General features: G+C 43.5%; 1 protein-coding gene across 1 annotated transcript in view; it reads left to right on the top strand.

Annotated features, from left to right (window-relative positions):
• ST18 (ST18 C2H2C-type zinc finger transcription factor) overlaps positions 1-25,646 on the top strand; it is a 367,593-nt gene that overhangs the window by 69,102 nt on the left and 272,845 nt on the right. The window contains exons 4-5 of the mRNA XM_029587185.1: positions 8,160-8,294; positions 12,050-12,140. Of these exons, the coding sequence (XP_029443045.1) occupies positions 8,160-8,294; positions 12,050-12,140 (226 nt within the window). The remainder of the gene's footprint in view (positions 1-8,159; positions 8,295-12,049; positions 12,141-25,646) is intronic.

Genomic DNA, 25,646 nt, shown 5'->3' with positions numbered 1-25,646 from the left:
GGTTGCATAAACTACCAGCAGTAGCCTGCCTCCTATACCAGTGCATTGGAGGCAGGCTACTTTTCCATGGGTCACCCTGTGCTATGCAGCAATTGTATTCCGTGTACCACAGTTTAGCCATTTATCTACTGTATGGCTGCTGCTCATGTCTCTGTCCTTTGTGTCTATGCTTATGCCCCAGCACGGCTTTGATTCTTTGCTTTGGGTGTGGGTCCGTATTTCATTGAAAAGAAATTCATATTGTGCTGAGTAAATGCAAAAACCAATTTCACTTAAACATGCCCTGCTTCTTGTTAGTTTGTCTTTTTTCTATACATTCTACTTTTGCAGTTTCAATGCATGTTTATGTGCAACAGTATTGGCATCACTTTTTAAGTCACTTTTCTTTATTGTTTTTTGTTCACTGTAGATAGAGCATGCAGTACCCTCTTGTGAGAAAGCACAAGCAGTCTGTAAATCCCCAGAGAACAGACACACGCTGGACTCTGACTTTTCTTATATAAACTTTATTTACAAAAGTGGTTTACCTTCAGCCACATTCACACTCAACAATTGTCTTCAGTGTTCATTTCTCATTATTTCTCTTCAGTATTCACATTCATTCTTTCAGTATTCAGCTTATTAAAGGAACTGCCTTCTCCTGGAGACCAAGGGCCTGTCTGTTCCTAGCTGGGCTCAAACTCTTATTCCTGCTTTCTGGGGATCTGCCCAAGGAGCTACCTGTGACTCTTGCTTTTAAGGTAGACCAGGCTACATGCCTGGCCCAGCACTGGTTAAGGAAGGTTTTCAGGGGCACTCCTTCACACTTCTTTAAATGGTCTGACTATTCCAGTTCAGGTTCCAGTTCAGGTTCCATACCAGGGCATGCACAGCATTTATTGGGGTGTTTTGGATGTGCTGCCAACAGTTTTGCTTTAAGAAAAAAGTCTGTTGAGCATTATTTCTGATCTGCATTTTGTATCTTTCAGCTGCTCCATGGTTCTTTAATGGTAGGACCAGCTGGAGGAGTAACCATATAAGGAGGCCTTCCACCTCCCAAAGAAATACCTAGAGGGACCCAACAGATCCCAGCAGGAAACACCATAACCTGAAAGAGCAAAAAAAGAAAGAAAGTTGAATTATTAAAATGTAAACTGAAGATTTTTAGTAAATATGTTTTTGTATGAATATGCTACCTGTTGTCAAGTTTTTTTTAGGTATGGTTGTATGTAGCATAATGTATGTGGTACAGAAGAAGTGAGTGTGAACTTCTGAAAAAGTTATGTGTGTTGAAATTATGTCTAGGAGTTTGTGTGTTTTCATGCTCCCATTCTGTGTAAGGGTCTGTGGCAGGGTAGCCAAAGGCTGTTCTCTGCTGAATGAGATTTAGCAGAACTGGAAAGCAGCAAATCTTAGCCAGCCCTCTGCTCCTAAATGTTTGCTGCCCTAGGCACAAACATAATGTGTGCCTATTGACAAATCCAGGGCGTTTGGGTAGAAGTAGGTTATATAGAATACATAGTTGTGCTGCAGAATGCTCTTGGTATAAAGTCCTGAGTGTGCATGAAAGAGGGGGGTGTGACACTAATGAATGTGTACTTTGTAAGCAATAAGGTCAATGGAGTCCCTAAAGTATGCTGTACATCAGGTTATCTGAGTAGGATTGATATGTGACTGGGCTTTGCAGTCACTAACATTTGCTTCTACAATCCTGGAGGAGTAGCTTAGTAGTTAGTGCAGTCGGCTATGAATCATGGAATCCAGGGTTCAAATCTCACTACTGTTCCTTGTGACCTTGGGCAGGTCACTTTACCCTCTATTTCCTTTGATACAAACTTAGGGGTCATATATCAAAATGCTATAAGGCGTTTTTGCATGCGTTAAGGGCTTAACGCGTGTGAAGATGCAAATCTGAAAATAGAAGAGGAGAAGTGGGTTAACCATTTTGCAAAGGAGAGAGAGAGCGAGAGTGAGCGAGCACCTAGCCGTAATGCCCTAGCCCAAATAGGTATTTGTATCTCTATGGGAGGCCCACTTAGTAACTCAAAGTGAGGTTTAGGTATTATTGTAGGGGTTAGGGGCCACTGACATTCAAAGTGAGACAAACGAACAGAACAGTGCTCTCCTGTGAAGATTTGATGACCTTTGGAGTGAGGAAACTCACTCAAAGATGAGATTTGTGCAATGTTCTCTCCACCTAGCTTGATGTTACCCAGGTAGAGAGTCCATCAAACTAGGTGGAGAGAACATTGCACAAATCTCATCTTTGTGTGAGTTTCCTCACTCCGAGGGTCATCAAATCTTCACAAGAGAGCACTGTTCTGTTGTACGTCTCACTTTGAATGTCAAACTGGCCCCTGACCCCTACAATAATACCTAAACATCACTTTGAGTTACTAGGTGGGCCTCCCATAGAGATATAAATACTAGAGATGTGAATCGTGTCCTCGATCGTCTTAACGATCGATTTCGGCTGGGAGGGGGAGGGAATCGTATTGTTGCCGTTTGTGTGTGTAAAGTATCATCATAATCGTTAAAATCGTGAGCCGGCACACTAAAACCCCCTAAAACCCACCCCCGACCCTTTAAATTAAATCCCCCCTTTCCCGAACCCCCCCCCCCCCAAATGCCTTAAATTACCTGGTGGTCCAGAGGCACACTAAAACCCCCTAAAACCCACCCCTGACCCTTTAAATTAAATCCCCCCTTTCCCGAACCCCCCCCAAATGCCTTAAATTACCTGGTGGTCCAGCGGCACACTAAAACCCCCTAAAACCCACCCCCGACCCTTTAAATTAAATCCCCCACCCTCCCGAACCCCCCCCAATGCATTAAATTACCTGGGAGTCCTCCGTAGCGGCGGTCCGTGGCTAAATCGGGGGAAGGGGGAGAGCACGAAAACCGGCACACTAGATCGTGAGGTCTTCAGCCGGCGCCATTTTTCAAAATGGCCGCCGCAAAATGGCGGCGGCCATAGACGAAAACGATCCGGAACCCTCGCGAGATTTCCGGACCTCGCTGAACGACCTCCTGCAGTCGATCTCCTGCCGGCGCCATTTTTCGTACGGACAATGGCGCCAGCCATACGCGTATGGCCGGCGCCATTTTCCGTACGGAAAACGATTCGTGGCAGGAAATCGCTCCTTGACCCCCGCTGGACCCCCAGGAACTTTTGGCCAGCTTGGGGGGGCCTCCTGACCCCCACAAGACTTGCCAAAAGTCCAGCGGGGGTCCGGAATGACCTCTTGCGTCGAATCATTTTCGTCTATGGCCGCCGCCATTTTGCGGCGGCCATTTTGAAAAATGGCGCCGGCTGAAGACCTCACGATCTAGTGTGCTGGTTTTCGTGCTCTCCCCCTTCCCCCGATTTAGCCACGGACCGCCGCTACGGAGGACTCCCAGGTAATTTAATGCATTTGGGGGGGGGGGTTCGGGAGGGTGGGGGATTTAATTTAAAGGGTCGGGGGTGGGTTTTAGGGGGTTTTAGTGTGCCGGTTTTCCTGCCCTCCCCCTTCCCCCGATTTACGATTTTTTGACAATAAATCGGGGGAATTGGTATTGTATCGTGGCCCTAACGATTTTTGACGATTTTAAATATATCGGACGATATTTTAAATCGTCAAAAAACGATTCACATCCCTAATAAATACCTGGCTAGGGCATTACGGCTAGGCTCTTTCTTTCTCTCTCTCTCTCTCTCTCACATATTCTGGCACTTATCTCAAAGTGCAAAAATGTTATTGCAATTTGTGATAACAGCTCTTTGCATAGGTATTAGCACAAATTGTGATAGACTGCCAATTACCATAAAACACACCCCTTTTTCTATCGCAGGCAATATTTAGTGCATTTTGATAAATCCAGGCCTTAGGGCCTCATTTATTAAGCATTTTCCCCTAGACATAGAATGGGAGACAAGCCTTAGTATATCAGGTCCTTAGATCGTGAGTCCTCTGAGGACAAGGAAATACAACAGTACCTGAATGTAGTACAATTTGAAATTCCAAAAAAGTGGAAAATAAATAAAATAGGATAGCTAGCTTCTAGTGGTATTTACAAAGGTGGTTCTTGCCATAATTCCTTCTCAAGGCATGTAACAGAGTAAAAACACTGATCTTGTTAAAGATAGAATTGAAAATTTTGTCATGAGAGGAAAAGAAAAGAAAAAAATAACTTGTCATTCCAATAGATTATAATGGGAGCGATGTGACTCTGGCAAAGGAATTCTGTAGACACTGCAGCTCCAAATAGGAGTATATATATTCATATTTTAGGTAATTAATAAGAATTGTGTATGCTGATTCGAAGTGACTCCACTTCCTGTGTGCCCCAATTATCTCTGTGAGAGCAATGATAAATAAATATCTTTTTGACCAATCTGGGTAGCCTCTTTTATGACAATTGCTAGCCTGCAAAACACAAATAGCTAGTTATTCACCCTCTGGAGCCCATAAACAACAGAGACGAAATAAGTTTGTATAGATTGGGAAACCATGGGAAGGAAATCACCAGTAAGGAGATCTGGAGAAATGTCAACATTGATATTCAAATCATCAATAAGAATGAGGTTTAAGGCCAATTTGATGGTTTTGTGGAGGCCCTGGGTTTAATCTCCAGGCCAGGCTTTTATCCCATGGGCCAGCCAGGGCAGGGGATGTTACAGAAGTAGCATTCACAGCTCCTGAGAGGAATGGAAAGAATCATAGGGCAGCTCAACAGCAACAATTAGATTGGTTAAGTTCACGCTCATTTTTCAGTATGTGATGATCAGGCATGCAACTGACTGAGCAGCAGGTGCTTTTCGGCAACTGCATGCAGTAAACTTTGGAAAACAGCTTACAAATTAATGACAAAATATTATTTAAAAATGAGAATGGATGTATTTGAGAGGCAATGAATCTGATTATGCAACTGGAATTTGATAGCCCCTTGGGTGCTGAATGATGCTGTGTAAAATTTCAGCTTAGTTATGTATGACTAGTCAGGGACTTCAAGATCTATATAATGCTTTGTTGATTGGATATTATTCCTTTCAGTTATTGCAAATGTAACCCCCTTTTTAGGAGAAGAATTCATAGGGGCACACAATCTTATTTATATCTTCAGGGGCTGCTCCAGCTAGCTATTCACTCCACTGCTGACTCAATCCCTGAGGAGAATTCTTTTTATGGGAGAAGCTCTCGCTTATCGCCCAGACAATGAAAGAAAGTCGCCAGTGTGTGTGCTGTATTTGAAGTGCTTCCCATGAGGTCAGAGGCTTTAAGAATTAGACAGGACCAGGTCTGGGTGTTAAAATAAAGTTTACCGATTCTTAAATTAAAGTCTATTCCAACATGATGAGGGTACATCTGACTGTAGTTACAGGGTTTCTTTCTGTACAGGTAGGTGTCCTTATTACAGACCTCTGGGTAGAGCCCATGGTGATTTTAAATGTGCATACTCTCCCAGCAGCTGTGCTGTGGGAATCCTAGTAGAGGTGTCCCCTTTGCTTTGGAGAAATTCTACCTTTAGAGATCCTTCTTTCTCATGGACACCCAGTCTGTCCTGTTTCCTTGGGGGGGGGGGGGGGGGGGAATCCGGATGGGATCTCCTTCTCTTGCTCTTCATTGGTTCAGTTCTTCATTCTCCTTATCTGTTACTTTAGGTGATTTCTCTGCTGAAAAAAAATCTGGGGACCAGGCTATTCACAGCACTGCAATGCCAGTGAGGAAGGAGGAATCCGAAAAACTTCCCCACTACGCCTTAGTTCCAAAAATACTTTGTCTTAATCTGCAGAACTTCTCTGCCCTCACTCTCTCTCGCAGCAGGATGATCCATCACCACTGTTGCCTACCTAATGAGTAGAGTAAGCTCACAGGTCTTTGGACCCCTGAAGTGAGCCCTTTCACCCCCAAAGTGTATCAGGCTTTAAAGTCTAACTCACTGTAATTTATAAGAAGGACCCTCTGGCAGGGAGTGCACGGGGAGTTGTCTCTTCTAAAAGAAAATTCCTTTGGGCAAGGCTGGGAGGCTCTACCAGAGTGTGGGAAAAATGCATGTTGCCTGTGCAGCTGCTCTCTCTAACTGAACCCCCCTGAGTGTTAAAATGACTGGGCTAAATAGCATTGAGTCATCCGATCAGAATCTCCAGGTGGGAGGGTCTGGAGGGCACAGATGGCTCCCTTTCTAAGTGTGTTCTAAGGACAGGGATACAGGATAAGTGGTATCTAGTGGCCAGACCCGATGGGGGTGCCACACAAAAATGAATTGCAATGTGCAGAATGTGTTTCTGTAAGTGATGTCATCAGACAATTGATCAACATCATTAGATAATGGCTGCCTTATTAGCTGATGACATCAACTGAAGAAAGAACACATCCTGATTCTCATGTTCTCTTTACTCTGTGTAGTAGTTACATATGTAAACAAGTGATTGTAACCAGGAAACTGAGCAGAAATGAGCCTGAAATCATAAATCGATGAAATGTCATTAATCTGAAGGCCTCGTTTGACACTGTGCAAAAGCAGAACATAACAAATGCCATAAGCCTCGCAAGCCCATTTGCCTCCTCTGATTTGAAAAACATTACAGCTCCTTTTATCCAAGGCCTCATTATCTTGAAACTCTTATTATCTGGAAAAGTTCCTTATCATGGCGTCTGTAGCAGGGGTAGACAACTCCTGACCTTGAGTCCCAGAAGCTGAAATGGTTTTCAGCATATCCACACTGAATATTCATGAGCTGTGTTTGCATGCACCACCTCCCTTGCATGTAAATGTGGATATCCTGAAAACCTGACCAGCTTGGGCCACTCAGGGCCCGGAGTTGCCCACCCCTGGTCTATTGAATTACATGCAGGTGGGAGCAAAAATAGCTTTTCTTTCCTTCCCAGCGTCTCTTTCTTTCACATCCTCCCATCCTGTGGCCTGACCCAATCCACTTAGCAAGTGTCGATACCGGTAGCCCAGCACTTCTTTAACATGCTCCTCCTACAGGCATTTCTTTAGTCCAGTGCTCCTGCAGCCAGAGTTTCGCCCTTTTGCCTGGTTCACTGTGTCATATCAGCTGTGCAGATAATCTGCAGCGCACCCAATGGTTCAAACCTCTGATCAGGCGTAGGCTGTAGTAGGAGCTGTTTAAAGAAGCACTGGTAGGAAGATCAGGTAAAAGAAGTGTCGTGCAGCTTATTCTGTTCACCAGCTGGGTCAGATCAGTCAACAGGGAGTCAGGTTGGGCTTTTAGGTAGTTAGGCTAGTGGTGAGATTCACATTATCTTAAAATATCCCTTTGCTGGAGTGGCCTTGGCTTTGATTGTTCTGAATAAAAAGTGCTTTACTGTAGATCATCTTTTGCTTAAAGATTACATTTTCTGCAACTTCAGGAATGAAATATATATATATACATGTAATATTTCAATATAACATACTGTGTAACATTTTTACCAAGGATGCTAAATTTAAGAATTGGGAAAAAGTTTCACAAGTTGTTGATCATGTAACCATTCCTCTGGATTATTGTTCCTTCATGAAGTTGAAGGAAGTTAAATCCTTGCTGAAAAGACATGCTATTTGAAAACTGTGAAAGCAAGCTGTTGAACTTGTGCCTTTTTTTGTGCTACATTTATCTGAAATTTAAATCTGGCCCTGTGAAATTTAGCATTAAAAGAGCACTAAAATTTTGGTAAGACATATTGAGAATGACATTCAAAAAAGTAGCTTAGCAAGATAAGCAGGACTGATCCACCTAAGTAGTGGCCATTGAAAATCCAGCAATGTTCAGCAGCTGACACTTAGATGGATACGTCACTTCTCTGGCTACGTTTTTAGCCAGATAACTTGTGGGCGGGCAATGGGCATGATGAGGCAGCACTATTTTAGGCGGATATGTTATCCAGCTATGTAGCAATGCTCAGTTAGACTTGCTCAATAGCAGGTCCAAACTTAGAAGGACAAGATTTATCTGGCTAAGCAGTGATTTATCCAGGGATATTCAGCTACATAGCTGTGCAACTGAATATCCCATCTAAGTTAGCCGGATAATTCTATCTGGCTAATTTAGATAGCCGGCTATGTTTTGAATATCTGCCCTAGTGAGAAACTTCTATTAAGACTATAAGTGGGTGAATCGAGAATACAAAGTATTTCCAGTCATCCTGTTGTGAAAAGAAAAAATCAAAATCCTATCTTTAATTTCTCTGCAGATTCACCCAGACAGGAAAAAAGAGAGACCAAATGCCCCATCCCAGGGTGTGATGGCACAGGACACGTGACTGGACTGTACCCACACCATCGCAGTCTTTCCGGCTGTCCACACAAAGTTAGAGTGCCTCTTGAAAGTGAGTATTTCCCTATATAATGGCAACTGGTGGAATGTGGTCTGAGCTAAACTAGTGCAATTTGTAGACTCTTGAATACACGCTAAGAGATTTGTGTTGCACTGCCTACCATACATAAAGATACCTGCTAATAGCTGCCCGGGGGCAATTTTAAAGTGACTGGGCTGCTTACAGGTCAGTGGATACTTTCTACCTGAAGATTGTAAGCCAGTTTTAAAAAGCAAACTCCTTGGGAAAATTTGGCATTGGCAGGGTACAAACATGCCCGTGATTTACAGTAGGCACAAAGTATGCACCAGGATTTCAAGATGAAATCCCAGCGTGTCCTTTTCCTTTCCTGCCTTAACTCCATCTCCTGCCCCACCAATATATTTTGTTTCCTGCAGCAAACCATACGCATACATTTCGCCCCTAAGGCAAATTCTTTTGCAAACTGTACTTCTGACATGCAAAATGTTGCGTAAGTAAATATTATATATTGATTAAACATGTTCCAAATTATTTACATGATTAAAAGAAAACATGTTGAAGAAAACGGAGAAGGTGTCCCAGATTATTATGTTGTGAGTACTTAGTCATCTTTATTTCTGTTAGCAAAATGTTATGGTCCTGTGGGTATTGTATTACCTGTGGCATGAATACTCAATCTGGTGAACTAAGAAATCCCTCATACAAAATATGTATACTAAGGCAAGAAAGCTATTGAAACCTGTATTTAGAACCACCTGCCAACATAAGACACCTGTGCTATCCAACCTTTGTTTTAAGGTCCTCAATGCATTTGCTATTGTTTACTAATTCCTCTGTATTAACGCCATCTGTCCTTATTTGTATGGAGTAATGGTGTTTATCCTGTGTTTGGCAAATCTCACTTGACTTGATCTGAAAAGCCAATGTTTTATTTCCTTTGGAAAGGTATGAAAGCCCTTAAACATCACTTGAGAGGAGAGGAGAGGGGAGACTCTGATTTCTACCACATTACCTAGCAGGATTCTTGTCCCTTTTCTTTGCCCAAGCTCTGAAACCTCATCGCCATTGTACAGCCTACAATTAGGGCCACAAAAGAATGCTATGTCCTGTTTCCTAAAGCAGCTTTAAAATATATTTTTTTAGAAGAACCAGTGCAGTTTTTAGATACCCTATATCAGCAGGCAAGTATTGTTTAGAATATAATTCTATGGAATATGTAATGGTTTCTCAATAGGTTCATGAGTATAACTATCCTATCATTAAGACTCCTTTTATCCTACTATATTAAAGGATTTCATATTTTATCACCAGATGATATTAGAAGAAAGTAATTTAGGATTTGCTCTATCATGCTACCATACTGAGTAGGCAGACTCACAATATTAATCATATAATTTAAAATATCAGTTGGTCTGTTTTGTTTTTTTTTATTATATTCCACCTGTTACCTCGCTCCAAAGTAGTTACTAACCACATTCAAAGCAGCAGGTAAATTAGAACCTTGTTCTCTGGTTCCAGGCATTCTGGAGTTTGTGATTATATAATTTAATTTGGGAAAGGCTGGCAAAATATAGACATAGATGACGTTCAAAAGTTATGATCGGCTCAAAATGTCTCCCGTGATGTAAATTTAACTAATCACTCGAGGGTCCTTATTCAAAGCAGTTTTCCAGCCAAGTTTTCGGACTTTGCCAAAACCAACAGCAGGTTTTGAAAATTCAGCCAGTTTCACTGCCCCACCTTATCTAGCTAAGTAGTTACCTGGCTAAAAATGTAGCCGGATAAGTCAGGGGCAGTCTGGGGGAGATCCAAGGCTTAACTTAGACAATATTCATCTTTATCCGGCTAATGTAGCTGTTTTGACTTTAGTACTGCATCAGAGCAGTCGTAAATCTATCCTGGTACGTGTTCCTGGATAACTTGATACTTAACCAGCTATATTCAGAGTATAGCTGGTAAAGTACATTTAAAAAAAAACACCCTTGTGGACCTTCAGGCCCTACTGCCCAGCCCTCTCCTCCAAAATACATCAAAGTAGTTAATAGGCTAGCACCCAATACGGGCCCTCCCCAAATCTCTCCACCACAAAAAGTTAACAAGAAAAATAAAGAAGCAGGCCCTAGTGATATAAAATTGGCCCTCCAGCCACAATATTGAAGTCAAAAACACCAAGCCCTCTCCTCTCCCCCACTCACCCACAACCTTGATCGCAAGCTCCCCATCCCCCCTAAGCTTCCCTCCCAAACCCCAGCTGGGAGTAAGGTCAAGTATTACCTGCTTTGGACTGCTTCCAGCATTGCTCTGACAGCAGTATTGGATGCATACACAGAGCTGCTACATCATTTCCTTCTCCAGTCCCTATAAACTGACATGAAAGAGAGGAAAAAGGGACAGAGGAGGGGGCCAGGAGAGGTCAAGACCCTGCATCCATGTTATACCTAGCAGCCCAGGGCTCAGCCCAGCTGCCCTTCCTTAAAACAACTGAGAGAAGAATTTAGAAAAAAAATATATCAGGCAGACTGATATTTTAAAAATTGTGGGATTTCAACCGGAGACATTCTGCAGAGTGGGTGCAGAAATGTAGTACACAAAGAAAGAAAACACGTTTTATTTTTTCCTTCTTTTTCTTGATGTGTGTGGTTATTCATAGGGAGGTGAAGTCATTTGAAACAAATGCTATTTTTGTAACAACAAAGTCAGATTTTGTTTGTTATGAATGGAATGAACCAAAAATTGGCTTCCTGAAAAATAACCAAAATGTTTCTGTTGTTTTAGGTTTGTTCCCAAAACACCCCCAAAAAAGGCCATCTCAGATCTCCCTGCCTCCTGGCAGCTCTTCGGCCTCAGTTTACCTCTTCTGCAGAGTCTTCGTCCATGTAGAAAAGGGTAAGAACCCTGTCCAGTTTGGTTTCCAGTGCAGAATGGTGGCAGCTGGTCCTACGACTGGGACCTTTAAGTTTTACCACTGCAGGCTTCATGGCTGTAAAACATTAGCACTGGATGATGCCATTCTGTATCAGGAGCTACTGGGGATCACGCCTGCTCCTTTCTACATGGAAGAAGAACCCAAGGAAGGGGGTAAGGGGGAGCTGCAGAGGCCCTGGCCCCAGGTCACTTGTGGGGGGCAGAAATAGGGGGGGGGGGGGAGAGGAAAAGACGGCCTGGGGCTCAATCAGCTGTGTTGTAGGGGGCTGTGCCCAAGGACACTCTGTTTTCATTTTTTTTTTTTCACTATTATTTTGTTTATTTTGGATCAGTAAATGAACCAAACTCAAATGAACATTAAACAGACTGGAACCCAAATAATAAAGAGAACCCCCAAATGAAAAATGTCGATCGAAACAAAAATGTTCTCCCTGCATATCCCTGATTGTTAGAGCTGTGATAACTCCTTCCCTTCCTTGCTTTGTGTTTCCCCTCCCATAAATTAGATGTTGGTGTTGTCGATATTCTGCCATGAGCGTATATAAAACTGAAAGAATTGCACCATTCACATTTTCATACAGGGCTACTTGTGAGACGTCTTGGAAGAGGTAGAACTGCACCTTCAGTTATTCTGACTCCTGAGAGTCCATAGAAAAAACAAACATGGGATAGCACCAAAACTTTGAACTGAACCCTTAATGGTTTTCTGGTTCAGTGAGCAATACATATCTTGTAGAGCTCTAGATATTATTATTGTCAGAGCCATTTAAGAGCAAAATAATAACAGTGTCGTTTTTCTCTGTATCTTGCATATGTGTTTTCTTTGTCATTGGGTTTTACATTTTTTTTTTTGTGCTTAGTTCTTGCAATGCATGAAAATGTACTCAAGTGCCCAACCCCAGGATGTACTGGAAGAGGTCATGTCAACAGTAACCGCAACACACACAGAAGGTAATCCAGGTTATTTATTGCTCAAATCAGTTTCAGAAGAATTGTGCTTAATTATCACTGATACAGGTCTGAATATAATTTTGTTTCATTTTGGTTTTCATTTCATTTTTTTTTCATTTCATTTTATTAATTTAAAATGAAAAGGATAAATAACAGATGAAAAATGTTAAAAGAACTGAAAAACAAAATTGACATTCTAACAAATTGTTGGGCCTGGACCTACCACAAAAATAAAAAGTATCTAGGCACATTTCCAATTCCCCCTGCCCCCCCCCCTTCCCTGCTCTCCCCAGACTCTTAGCTCAGTTTTTCAGTTATCATGGGGCAGGAGAGATCCATATTCACTTCTTCCCCTCCGATGTGGGAGTAGACATTAGCGCCATCCAACCTGAGGCCAGTGCCATTGTGAAAATCTGCTGTAGACGAAAATGGTGCCATTTTGAAAGTAAAGTGGTCAATATTAAAAAAACTGCTAAATTCCTAAATTTAGGCCCCTAAGACCTAGATTTACCAATGTCGCAGGGCTCCCTGAATCCCGCGATAACGGGGGGGGGGTGGGGGAGGCGAAACGGGGGGGTGGTCCTGCGGTCGCCGGCAGCGATCGTACTTCCGCGGTGTGATCGCTGCTGGCGTCGTGCTAAATAACTACACCATAAAAGCTGTAGTTATTCGGCGCAAAACTGACAGTGATAAAGGTGCTTACCTTTCGCTGTCGGCGCAGTCTTCGCGGCGTCAGCCCCGGTGCCACCCCGACTCCTCCACTTCCAGGGCTGACGCCGCCCCGACTCCACTCCCATCTTGGTATCGCATGTGATAAGAGACTTTTCGCGTGCAAAACTTCCCTTATCTCGTGCGATCCGCTTGGTAAATGACTCATTAAGTTAGGTGATTATGTTTCAGACCTATTTTCAGCTGAATTTAGGATCTATGTTTTCAGCTGAAAATTCACAAAATTTAGCCTTTTAAATGTAGGCCTGCTGTTTATTTGCTTAGGTTTAGAATCCTAGACTAGGTGTCTTTTTCTGAAAATCAATGCTCAGCTCCCAACTTTATCCTTGCCTTAACTCTGCCCCTGTAGCCACCCACATTTTAGGGTCATAAATTTAATTAGGAGTCTAAATTTAGGGCTCTCAGCCCTAATACATTTTCAGAAGGGGCAATTTAGAAGCTGTACTCCCAAAGTTGGAGCCTAAACCCTTTTAAAATTGGACTTTTGGTTCCTAAATATAGGACCGCTATTCATGTGCCTAGTTCTGAAAATTGGTACTAAGTTCCTAACTTTATTTTCACTACTCCACCCATGTAGTCAACCTACTTTTTAGGTCCCTAAATTTAAATACCTAGCGAAATGATCAATTTAAATTTAGGCACTTAGCCCTTGAAAATTTTCAAAAGGGCCAATTTAAGAGCCTAACTCCAGAAATTAGGAGCCTGTACTCTTTAAAAATTGGCCCCATAATGCACATCTCTAATGATTGATATGGAATAGTCAAATGCTTTCCTTTTACAATAGACAGTATGAACAATACACCTTTATATTTAGGCTGAAATGTTTTTATTGTAAAATTCTGTACTGCAGTGACATTAAATAAGAAAGATTTCATTGTATTATTGTTGTCCATATTTTTATCATTCTACCCTATTGTGTTTCAGAGCAGAAGTAATATTTTTGGCCTCTCTTTTTTGCCCCACATTGCTCTCATTTCTTTCTATGGGAGGAAAAATGTAACTTTTTTTTTTTAATTTTACTCCTGTGGAAAATCGTAGGAGCTGTGCCATATTGTTTTTTTGTTTTTACTCTCTTATTACATTCATCATCTTGACTATGAAAAGTGTGTCAGAACCGAGATCTACGAAGGTCCCATGATTATTATGTTAAAGAGACAATTCTGTTTTTTCTAAAGCACATCATTTATTTATTTAAAATTTACAATAGTTCAATCCATTATTAAAAAATAACTCCTTTTAATGATTTAACTTTGTATTATTTTCACAAGCTACAAAGTATGGCATGATTTCTGTACAGAAATCCACTGTTACAGCATAAGAAACAATAATCCCAACAGTGTGACACTTCTTCTGGAACATTATCCTATAGTCATGTCTCTAAGTCTGTTGTGTTCTTTTTTGGTAATTTTTTTTGACAGAAGAATCTTAGATTAGCTACTTTCTCCCCTCCAGTGTCACAACCCAAGATAAATCATCAAGGGATAAATACAATTCATCATTGTATGAACGTATGTTATGTACTCTGCCCAGAACAACTGTGCTGCAAAGGTTGCAGAATGTAAGATTTTTTAAATAAATAAATAAATTGTCATGCGAGCATGAACTATTTATTTATTTATTTATGTGTTTGTTTGTTTGTTTATTCATAAGGAAACTATTTCACATGCAAAATACTCAGAGGCTTCCTATACAGAGGATCAGTCTATCTTTCTACCCCAAATTAACCACAATATCCTACCTGCTGGGTATCACAGAGCACAGCTTTTTGAAGTCTGTTGTGCCAGGAGAGATTGATTCTTGCTGCTCTCCATATATACCATGACCAATAAGGACATACCCCTGCTACACCAATTATATCATCTCAGGGAGGGTCTACCTTCTTGGTCATGATAGGGTAGCTATCACCTGGCCTCTCCTCCCCTCTTGAGTCTTCTTTTTCTAAGGTTTATCTTTTCTCTCTAGCATTGCCAGTTCAAGCTCTGTCAACCCTAACACACTTATCTATTCTTAAAAGATGCAGATCAATACCATGTCAGGAAAGGGCACTATGAAGATATCATCACCAATATCTCAGTAGAAAAAGGAAGCAAAATGATGGTACAAACTAGAGGAAAGTGAATTTAAGAAGCTGCAGGGGAATGTGCAAGTCTTACAGGCAAAGAGGCCTGCCTGTCCCTAAAGATACATTTCGTGACCTTCTGCCAGACCCCTTAACATCTACCCCACCCTGGTTTGCTGAGCTGAAAGGCCACAAGCATAGTAACATAGTAATGGCAGCAGAAAAGGACCAAATGAGCCATCGAGTCTGCCCAGCAAGTTTCTTATGGTAGTATTTGCTCTCCTGTATAGGTTACCTCCAAGTTTCTCTTTTACTGGGTGATGAGCCTTCTTGAAAATTCAGACAGTGCTCTTGCTGTGCATATTTATGGACTTGGCCATTGAAGCAGTTCTGTGCTTTTTCCTTTCTGTCTGCGTATCAGTACCCCAGACCCATAATGGTTGCTGTCTGAATCTGAATCCAGGTCCTCTCTACGCCCCACCCCTAAATGTCAAAGTGAAGAGCAATGTTGCAGTCGTATCACAGGCATCAAGGCTTATTAGTTAAAGGTAGTGATTCTTTGCCTTCTGTTAAGGATAGTAGGGATGTGCAGAGCAAAATTTTATGTTCATATTTTTTATGTCCGAAAGGGGGTCCCACTTGCGGCCAATATGGACATAAAAAAAATCCAATGAGTTGGGTATATGTACATATGTGCAAAAAAAAAAATTAAACCCCCTCACCCTCCTTAATCCCCCCCCCCAGACTTACCACAACTCCCTGGTGATCGAGCGAGGAGTGAGGACGTCATTTCTGCAATCCTTGGCGAGAAGCATGTGACGTCGGTGGCACGTCGAGTGACGCGGCGTCACGTGATTCCCGGCTCGTTCGTGCCGGACGGCTCGTTTGGCCCAAAAAGAACTTTTGGCCAGCTTGGGGGGGCCTCCTGACCCCCTCAAGCTGGCCAAAAGTTCTTTTTGGGCCGAACGAGCCGTCCGGCGCGAACTCGCCGGGAATCACGTGGCGCCGGCGTCACTCGACGTGCCGCCGACGTCACATGCTTCTCGCCAAGGATTGCAGAAATGACGTCCTCACTCCTCGCTCCATCACCAGGGAGTTGTGGTAAGTCTGGGGGGGGGGATTAAGGAGGGTGAGGGGGTTTATATTTTTATTTTGGCTCAACAATCGCGATTTCCCACATATCCAACATATCTATGTTGGATATGTGGGAAATCCGATCGTTTATGTCGAATCAATTTTTTAAGTAAAAAAAAAATATGAGTTGCGTTTTACTAATGCGGTCAATCCGAATGCACACCCCTACAGGATAGTAACTGCTTCTCCGTGCAGCTTATCCCCGTGCTTATCAGTTCCCCAGCCCAGAGCCCCGGGCATCAGGACATGGGCCTCCAGTCTGGATTCCAGTGTCAGGACTCAGGCCCCCCAGACCAGGCCCTGCCATTGGACTTGGGCCTGGCCTAAGGTCCCGGCATCAGGGCCCGGCCTGCAGGCTGGGCTCTGGTGTTGGAGTTGTGCCTGGGCCGCAGTGTTGTTTCCCCGATGGAGCAGGTTAAGTGGAGACAATTTACGGGGTCTCTGCCAAGACATGGGTGTCAGGCGTGGGCCTCGGCAGAGACCCCAGCATCATGCTTGGGGGGTAGGCCGTGCCTCTGGGTCTTGGCCTATTCCCTAAGTGAGGTCCTGGCCTCAAACCTGGGCTTAGGCCTGGCGGATAACTTTTGTTGTTGTTGTTGTTGTTTTCAAAACAAAATGTTGAGCACCAACATTTTGCTGGATTTTCAATCACTTTGTTTTGAGAACGAAATGAAACAAAATAGGAAATTTCGGCTCATGTCCTATTTTGTTTCTCCCAAGTGCCCACCCCCACCACATATTGCTCTCTTGGGTTGCTGCTCCCCAAATTCATGATTTTGAACTTTATTTGGATTGAACCATAGCTGCCAAGCACTTGATCATTCCTCAAGTCTTCTTTTGTCAGGATTTACATCACACTTTCTATTTCCTCAAGAATGTCTGCAGTAGATCTTAATGTCATCTGCAAAAAAAAAAAAAATACTTTACCTACTAACCTTTCTGCAGTATTGTCCACAAAGATATTGAACAGAACTGGCTCCAGGACAGATCCTCGAGGCACTCCACTAATCATCTTTCTTTCCTCAGAGTGATTTACATTTACCATCATCCCCTGTGGCCTATCTCTCCACTAGTTTCATAGCCAGTTGCCAAGACCAGGCTGCTCAGTTTATATATGAAAAGAGCAGAAGAACTGCTCTATCGCTGTGGATAAAATGTTTTTATGAATGATTTATTTTACAAAAATAATTTTTTCTATTACTTCCGTTCTTAATTCTTATACCAATACGATGTGGATCTATTTGTTTTCAGAATTATTAAAAATGCCTGAAAATATTTTTTTAGGAAGAGTAGAAGGTTTCATATACAGTGTAGGTGTCCCCACAGAACGGGTTATTGGTGATAATCATTAACCTCCTACCACCTCCAATCGCATTTTTTAAAAAATGTTTTTAATGCAATATATTGCATATACATTGCATTAAATATTGCATTAATTGCATTAATTTTTTTTTTTTAAATGTGATTGGAGGTGGTAGGAGGTTAATGATTATCACCAGTAACACATTGGTGCGGGGACACCTACACTGTATATGAAACCTACTCTTCCTAAAAAAAATGTTTTCAGGCATTTTTAATAATTCTGAAAACAAATAGATCCACATCGGGTGTAGGTATATGAATTAATACCAGAAGTAATAGAAAAAATCTTTTTGTAAAATAAATCATTCATAAAAACATTTTATCCACAGCGATAGAGCAGTTCTTCTGCTCTTGATTTGATTTGAATTTTAATAGAAACATAGAAACATAGAAATGACGGCAGAAGAAGACCAAACGGCCCATCCAATCTGCCCAGCAAGCTTCACACATTTTTTCTCTCATACTTATCTGTTTCTTTTAGCTCTTGGTTCTATTTCCCTTCCTCCCCCACCATTAATGTAGAGAGCAGTGATGGAGCTGCATCCAAGTGAAATATCTAGCTTGATTAGTTAGGGGGTAGTAGGGGTAGTAACTGCCGCAATAAGCAAGCTACACCCATGCTTATTTGTTAGAACCCAGACTATGTTATACAGCCCTTATTGGTTGTTTTTCTTCTCCCCTGCCGTTGAAGCAGAGAGCTATGCTGGATATGCGTGAAGTATCAGTTTTTTCTTCTCCCCTGCCGTTGAAGCAGAGAGCTATGCTGGATATGCATCGAAAGTGAAGTATCAGGCACATTTGGTTTGGGGTAGTAACCGCCGTAACAAGCCAGCTACTCCCCGCTTTGTGAGTGTGAATCCTTTTTTCTTCTCCCCTGCCGTTGAAGCTATGCTGGGTATGCGTGAAGTATCAGTTTTTCTTTTCCCCTGCCGTTGAAGCAGAGAGCTATGCTGGATATGCGTGAAGTATCAGTTTTTCTTCTCCCCTGCCGTTGGAGCAGAGAGCTATGCTGGATGTGCATCGAAAGTGAAGTATCAGGCACATTTGGTTTGGGGTAGTAACCGCCGTAACAAGCCAGCTACTCCCGGCTTTGTGAGTGCAAATCCTTTTTTCCACATTTCCTCTTGCTGTTGAAGCTTAGAGTGATGTTGGAGTCACAGTAACCATGTGTATGTTTATTGAATAAGGGTATTGTGTCCAGGCAGTAGCCATCATTCTGGCGAGTCACCCACTCTTCATTGGCGGCCTCTTGACTTTATGGATCCACAGTGTTTATCCCACGCCCCTTTGAAGTCCTTCACAGTTCTGGTCTTCACCACTTCCTCCGGAAGGGCATTCCAGGCATCCACCACCCTCTCCGTGAAGAAATACTTCCTGACATTGGTTCTGAATCTTCCTCCCTGGAGCTTCAAATCGTGACCCCTGGTTCTGCTGATTTTTTTCTTATGGTAAAGGTTTGTCGTTGCCTTTGGATCATTAAAACCTTTCAAGTATCTGAAAGTCTGTATCATATCTCCTCTGCTCCTCCTTTCCTCCAGGGTGTACATATTTAGATTCTTCAATCTCTCCTCGTACGTCATCCGATGAAGATCCTCCACCTTCCTGGTCGCCCTTCTCTGTACCGCTTCCATCTTGTCTTTGTCTTTTTGTAGATACGGTCTCCAGAACTGAACACAGTACTCCAGGTGAGGCCTCACCAAGGACCTGTACAAGGGAATAATCACTTCCCTTTTCTTACTCGATATTCCTCTCTCTATGCAGCCCAGCATTCTTCTGGCTTTTGCTATCGCCTTGTCGCATTGTTTCTCAGACTTCATATCATTAGACACTATCACCCCAAGGTCCCTCTCCTGCTCCATGCACATCAGCCTTTCCCCCCCCATCGAATACAGTTCATTCGGATTTCCACTCCCCATATGCATGACTTTGCACTTCTTGGCATTGAATCTCAGCTGCCATATCTTCGACCACTCTTCCAGTTTCCTTAGATCCCGTCTCATTCTCTCCACTCCTTCCGGCGTGTCCACTCTGTTGCAGATCTTAGTGTCATCCGCAAAAGACAAACCTTACCTTCTATCCCGTCCGCAATGTCGCTCACAAAGATATTGAACAGGACCGGTCCCAACACCGATCCTTGCGGTACACCACTTAAAACCGCTCTCTCTTCAGAGAAGGTTCCATTTACCATCACACATTGTCTTCTGTCCGTCAACCAATTTGCAATCCAGGTCACCACCTCGGCACTCACTCCTAAGCTTCTTCCTTCGCTGTCTTCAGTGGTGGTCACATTGAGTTCTTGTTCAGTTTATATATGAGTCAGTTTATTGCTCGAGATGAGCCTGAATATATTTACTCTATCTCCTTTTAAGATCCAACAACTGCTTCAGATTATACTCAGTGGCTGATTATTTCACAGGACCACCCTGAAACAATTCCTTCCCCTTTGGACTTACCTCAGAGTTGCAGGAAGAGAGAGTAGTGATCTGGGCAAAGAGGAAGCCATTCTCTTGTCTGAGGTTGGTAAGGGTTTCAGTTCATTCTTCTGTAGTGCCTGTATTGGAGAGTGATCTTGCTTGACCTATATCTGTAGTCTATTCTTCCATTAACATGTACGTGTAAGGAGGTGAGGATTATGTAGGGGAAGGGTCTTGTGTATTAGATAAGGGATGAATGGAAAATAAGAAGAATCCCTTCATCAACCATATTGCTTTCAACAGAAGCATCATATACTTCAGGATCCGCAGTCTCCTCTCCTGTTCAGGTAGTTGGACATCAGTGCAGTCTACAAAATATGTCACCTTATAGATGTATATGTAACATCATATTCCATAGTAGTAAACTGACCTTCAAACCAGCATGTGCCTCTTACCTATGACTCATGAATTTATATGTGCTGTGCCGATCTAAGCCTTCTTATCACTCAGCAACAAATTTACATATATAAGAATGCTTACTTTCAGGTATTCGTTTGGCTGTTATGAGCCTCCTTGGAGACAGACTGGGGTTGTACTGGGAGGAGGGGGGATGGAAGTGTAGAGCAGGGTGGCTCCTGTATTTTCTTCCAAGAGAGGTGGGCTTGCAAGTGCACGCATGCAGGAAAAAAAGACACCCTAAGATCTCCTTCTAAGTGAGCAATAATCAAAGACATTTTTGTATGATGCTGTTCTACCTACAAAAAGGGGTTGTTTGATTTTTGACGACTACTCTCTTTCAGGTAAAAGTACAATCATACTTCAACGCGTATGATTTTACCTGCATATCCTTTGTAGGCATTCCTGGAACAGGGTTAGGTCGGGAAGGCAATTGTTCACATAATTTTCTGCTGAAAATGTATGCATAAGGGAGAAGGTGCAAATCTGTGTGTGCAATTTTGCTGAGTAATAATCAAACTAAAACTACCAGTGTAGTTTTTTGCTTTGACTATTAGTGCAAATCCCACAGAGTTTTCACCAAGGTGCACACTTTTGATTATTTACCCCCAAACCTATTGCTTCTGTTTTGTGGATCCATTGATGCTTTTAGTATTGTTTTCTGTGCTCTATTCTGATTTTAATCTTTTTCCCTTTTACACATGCCAGTCTGTATATACTGGTGCTCTTAGAACTTGAACTGTCTGTATTCCCTGTCCTTTCCAAGTGATACTTTTTTTTTTTGCTTGAAATGTTTATTAAGATTTGTTGGTTACCAGCAGTGCTGATCTTCTGCCCAGGTCACTTCAGGTCACAGAACTGGAACCTTTCTGAACTGTGCTGGTGCCCTCACTGCTTCCTTTTCCCCACTGCAGCTGGAGAGGAAGGCAGAAGCCTGGCCTAGTCCTTTTTTCTTTTTTTTAAGAAATTCACAACTTCTGGTTACCAGAATGAAATTTCTTGGCTCCTTGCTTTGCCTGGATGTGCTTCTCATGAATTTCCATAACTAACTCCTACCAGGGGTGTGAGTGGTAAAGGACGAATGTCTGATCTTGCCCTCCCCCTCCCCCCCCACCACACCATCATCACCGCTGGTATCTCTAGCAATGCCTCCTGACCTTGGCAGCCTTATGTACCACCTGTGCTCTAACATCTCTCCAGCTGCGAATGAGTTTCTCTACCTCAATAGGTGCCACCCCCGATGCTATTCACAGCTTTGAAAAATTGACTCCATAGCTGTTGTTAGAAAAAACACATTGTCAGTCCTCTCCAGAGAGACGTGAGTACTGTGAGATGCCTTTTCCACAAAAACCTCCATTTCTCTGGGATGAAAGTTTGACTTGCAGGGTTTTCTTTAAATAGCCAACTGATTGACAGCGATCTTTGGAGTTTCAGTTCCCAACAGTCCCTAGAATCTGAGGGTTAGCTTTGGTCCTGGCTACTGCAAGTAACAGTTTATTCGTGAGTGGGACATGACTTAGGGCCTCATTTTCCAATATCGCATTGGTAACGCATTAGGGGGCGTTACCAATGCAAATGAGGCTTCTTTTGTGCAGTGGGGAAACATCGCGTGCGGCGATGTTTTCGCCAAAACATGTGAGAGAGAGAGAGAGAGAGAGAGAGAGAGAGAGAGAGAGAGAGAGAGAGAGAGAGAGAGAGAGAGAGAGAGAGAGAGAGAGAACCTTACTATAGTGCCTATCCCCTAGACAGGTATTTTAATCCCTATGGGAGGGCCACCTACTAACTCGGGGTGGGGATTAGGTATGAGCGTCAGGGGTTGGGGGCCACTTTCGCATTCCACATGAGACCTACGGAAAGAACAGTGGTCTCTAGTGAAGATTTGCTGTCCGTTGGAGTGAGGAAACTCACTCCAAGAGGAGATTTGGCCAACGTTCTCTCCACCTAGCTTGCTGGATACTCTACCTGGACAACAACAAGCTAGGTGGAGAGAATGTAGCCCAAATCTCCTCTTGGAGTGAGTTTCCTCACTCCGACGGCCAGCAAATCTTCACTAGAGACCACTGTTCTTTCCGTAGGTCTCATGTGGAATGCGAAAGTGGCCCCCAACCCCTGACACTCATACCTAATCCCCACCCCGAGTTAGTAGGTGGCCCTCCCATAGGGATTAAAATACCTGTCTAGGGCATAGGCACTATAGTAAGGTTCTCTCTCTCTCTCTCTCTCTCTCTCTCTCTCTCTCTCTCTCTCTCTCTCTCTCTCTCTCTCTCTCTCTCTCTCTCTCTCTCTCTCTCCCTCCCCCCCCCCTGGAGCCTGAAACAGGCTGTCTGGTACTATCGTGGACTGTGTGCTAACACTGTGGCTGTTTCGCCGCACACAATAAACTGGTTTCTGCTTTACATATGCTCCGCCCCCTGAATACCAAATAAGCAAATCATGTTAACAGCTGTTAATGTGAATTTATCACACACGGTAAACTGCTTGGAAAATGAGGCCCTTAATCTGCTACTCTTTTTCCCAGGAAGCAGGGTTTTGGTTCTAACATCCATCTCTCTTGAATCTTGCAATATTGTAGCATGAAAAATAATATGTGTGAGCTGGTAGCTTGTAAATGCTGTGTGCATAGTAGGAGGCCGATGTTCAAAGCTGTGCAGTTTATCATGCAGATGTCCTGTTTTCTTATGCATAACCTTTCTACCAGGACTTGTATGGAAATGAGCTCGGTAGAAAAGTTAGGCACTTTGGGGCAGATTTTCAAAGGGGTATGTACATAAGATACGCACGTACCCCCCGAAAACCTGCTTCAAGTTCCCCCTGCGCACGCCGAGCCTATGTTGCATAGGCTGCCAGCGCGCGCAAAGCCCTGGGACGCGCGTAAGTCCCAGGGCTTTCCTGGGGGGGGGTGTTGGGGGCGTGTCGGGGGTGTGTCACGGCCGGCACATCTTCGGGGGTGTTCCAGGGGCATGGCTGCAGCCTCTGGACCAGCCCCCAGACCAGAACATGGCGCGCCGGCAGCCGGCCCGACGCATGCAATTTATGCCTGCCTCGGGCAGGCGTAACCTTTGAAATAAAGGTGGGGGCGGGGGGATTAGTTAGGGCCGGGGGGCGGGGTTAGTTAGGGGAAGGAAAGGGAAGGTGGGGGTGCCAGAAAAAAAGTTCCCTCCGAGGCCGCTCCAATTTCGGAGAGCAGCCTTGCGCGCACCGACCCCGGATTTTAAAAGATATGCGCGGCTACGTGCGTATCTATTAAAATCCGGCGTACTCTTGTTTGCGCCGGGTGCACGAACAAAAGTACGCATGTGCGTACTTTTTAAAAATCTGCCCCATAATTAGCTATTTTTTGTTTTATACTTTATTGAAGTTTGTATAAATTAAAATACATAACATATCTAAAACAGAAAAAGCTGGATATGTAATCAATAGCACTCAAATAACATAAGAAAACAAAATACATATAAAAAAGCATATTATGATATGCAATCCACATTAGACCACAATATAGGGGGGAAAGAGGGGAGGCCTAAAAATAGGTTTTGGGGACAAAAGGCCTACCAATCAAGGAAAAAAAGGAAAAATACAGCTCAGCTACATAATTTTCTTATCGGTGACCAGTGTCAGATTAAAGGGCAGACCAACTGGGCAATTGCCTGGGTCACCAGTCAACAGAGTGGTTGCCTCCCTTTGACTCCTTTGTGGAAGATCCAGCAGCAGAAAATCAAAGGAGATTGAGGGGCTGCCTGATGGAGCCCAACCCACTGGTGTCTGAAAACTCCAGGAGGTCATGGGGCTGCCTGACAGACCTTAACCTGCCACAGACAGGATAAGGAGTAAATCTTGGGCCATGCCACACAGCCAAAGTGAAGAGGAAGGCCTGAGGTTTCCAGCAAGCCCAGTCAAAGAAGAGCTAGAGGCTGGGAGGTGTGTGTATGTGTGTCTGTGTGTGTATGGGAGGGAGCATGTGTGGGAAAGCATGTGACAGCTTATGTGTGTGTGTGTGTGAGAATGCATGTGAGAACTTGTGTGTGTGTTTATGGGATAGCATAGCTTGTGTGTATGGGGGGGGGAGCATGTGAGAGCTTGTGTGTGTGTGAGAGGGCATGTGAATAAGAGCTTGGGTGTATGTGTGTGGGAAAGCATGTGAGTGAGAACTTGTGTCTATGTGTGTGGGACAACATGTGGGAGTGAGAGCTTGTGTGTGTTTGTGGGAGAGCATATGAGAGTAAGAGCTTGTGTGTGTGTCTATGAGAACAGAATGTGAGAGAGAGAAATTGTGTGTGTGCGTGCGCGCATGTGTGTGTGTGTAGGAGATAGAAAGGGAAGAAGACAGGAGGAGAGAGAAGAAACAGAAGAGAGACCCTGAAAATGGAATTAGGAAAAGATCTACAAGGGGAAAATGGAAAAAAGATACCAGGTTAACCGATTAGAAAAATAAGATCAAAGGTAAAAAATAATGATTATTAGAATTTTTAGCAATTATAATATGCCCTCTTTGGGAATATGCATTTCTGGTTTCTTAGGCTTTCTGTTTTGGTTTTGTCTGCATGTTTCTCTTTCTGATTTGTAGTCCCTTATTTCTGTATTAGGTAAGGGTCGGTCTGTGTTCTGCCTATGTGTAACTGAGGTGTAGTTTCTCTGTAGAGATTTGTAGCAGTTCAGGTTGTTCTGTTTGGACAGTAGGTGGTAGGGATATGAATCGTTTTTGAACGATTAAAATTATCGTCAGATAATTTTAAAATCGTCCAAAATCGTTAGAGTGCACGATACAATACAAATGCCCCCGATTTATCGTCAGGGGCATTTGTATTGTATCGTTAAATAGGGCACGGGAAAACCGGCACACCAAAAAACCCTAAAACCCACCCGAACCTTTAAAACAAATCCCCCACCCTCCCGAACCCCCCCAAAATGTTTTAAATTACCTGGGGTCCAGTGGGGGGGTCCCGACGCGATCTCCAGCTCTCTGGCCATGGCTGCGTTGAGAAATGGCAGCGGTGGCCCTTTGCCCTTATCATGTGACAGGGCAAAGGTAGCGCCGGCGCCATTTTGGTTCCTGGCTCCCGACGTCACGCATGCAGGAGATCGCTCCCGGACCACCGCTGGACCCCCAGGGACTTTTGGCCAGCTTGGGGGGGCCTCCTGACCCCCACAAGACTTGCCAAAAGTCCCTGGGGGTCCAGCGGGGGTCTGGGAGAGACCTCCTGCACGCGGGCCGTATTGCCAATCCGTCGCCCGTATGACATAGTGAGGGCAAAGGTAGCGCCGGCGCCATTTTGAAGATTGGCAATACGGCCCGCGTGCAGGAGGTCGCTCCCGGACCCCCGCTGGACTTTTGGCAAGTCTTGTGGGGGTCAGGAG

This window comes from Rhinatrema bivittatum, chromosome 2 (assembly GCF_901001135.1).
Source record: "Rhinatrema bivittatum chromosome 2, aRhiBiv1.1, whole genome shotgun sequence".
Classification (NCBI taxonomy): domain Eukaryota; kingdom Metazoa; phylum Chordata; class Amphibia; order Gymnophiona; family Rhinatrematidae; genus Rhinatrema; species Rhinatrema bivittatum.
The sequence above is the reverse complement of the archived record's forward strand: the minus strand, read 5'-3'. Positions and strand labels throughout refer to the sequence as shown.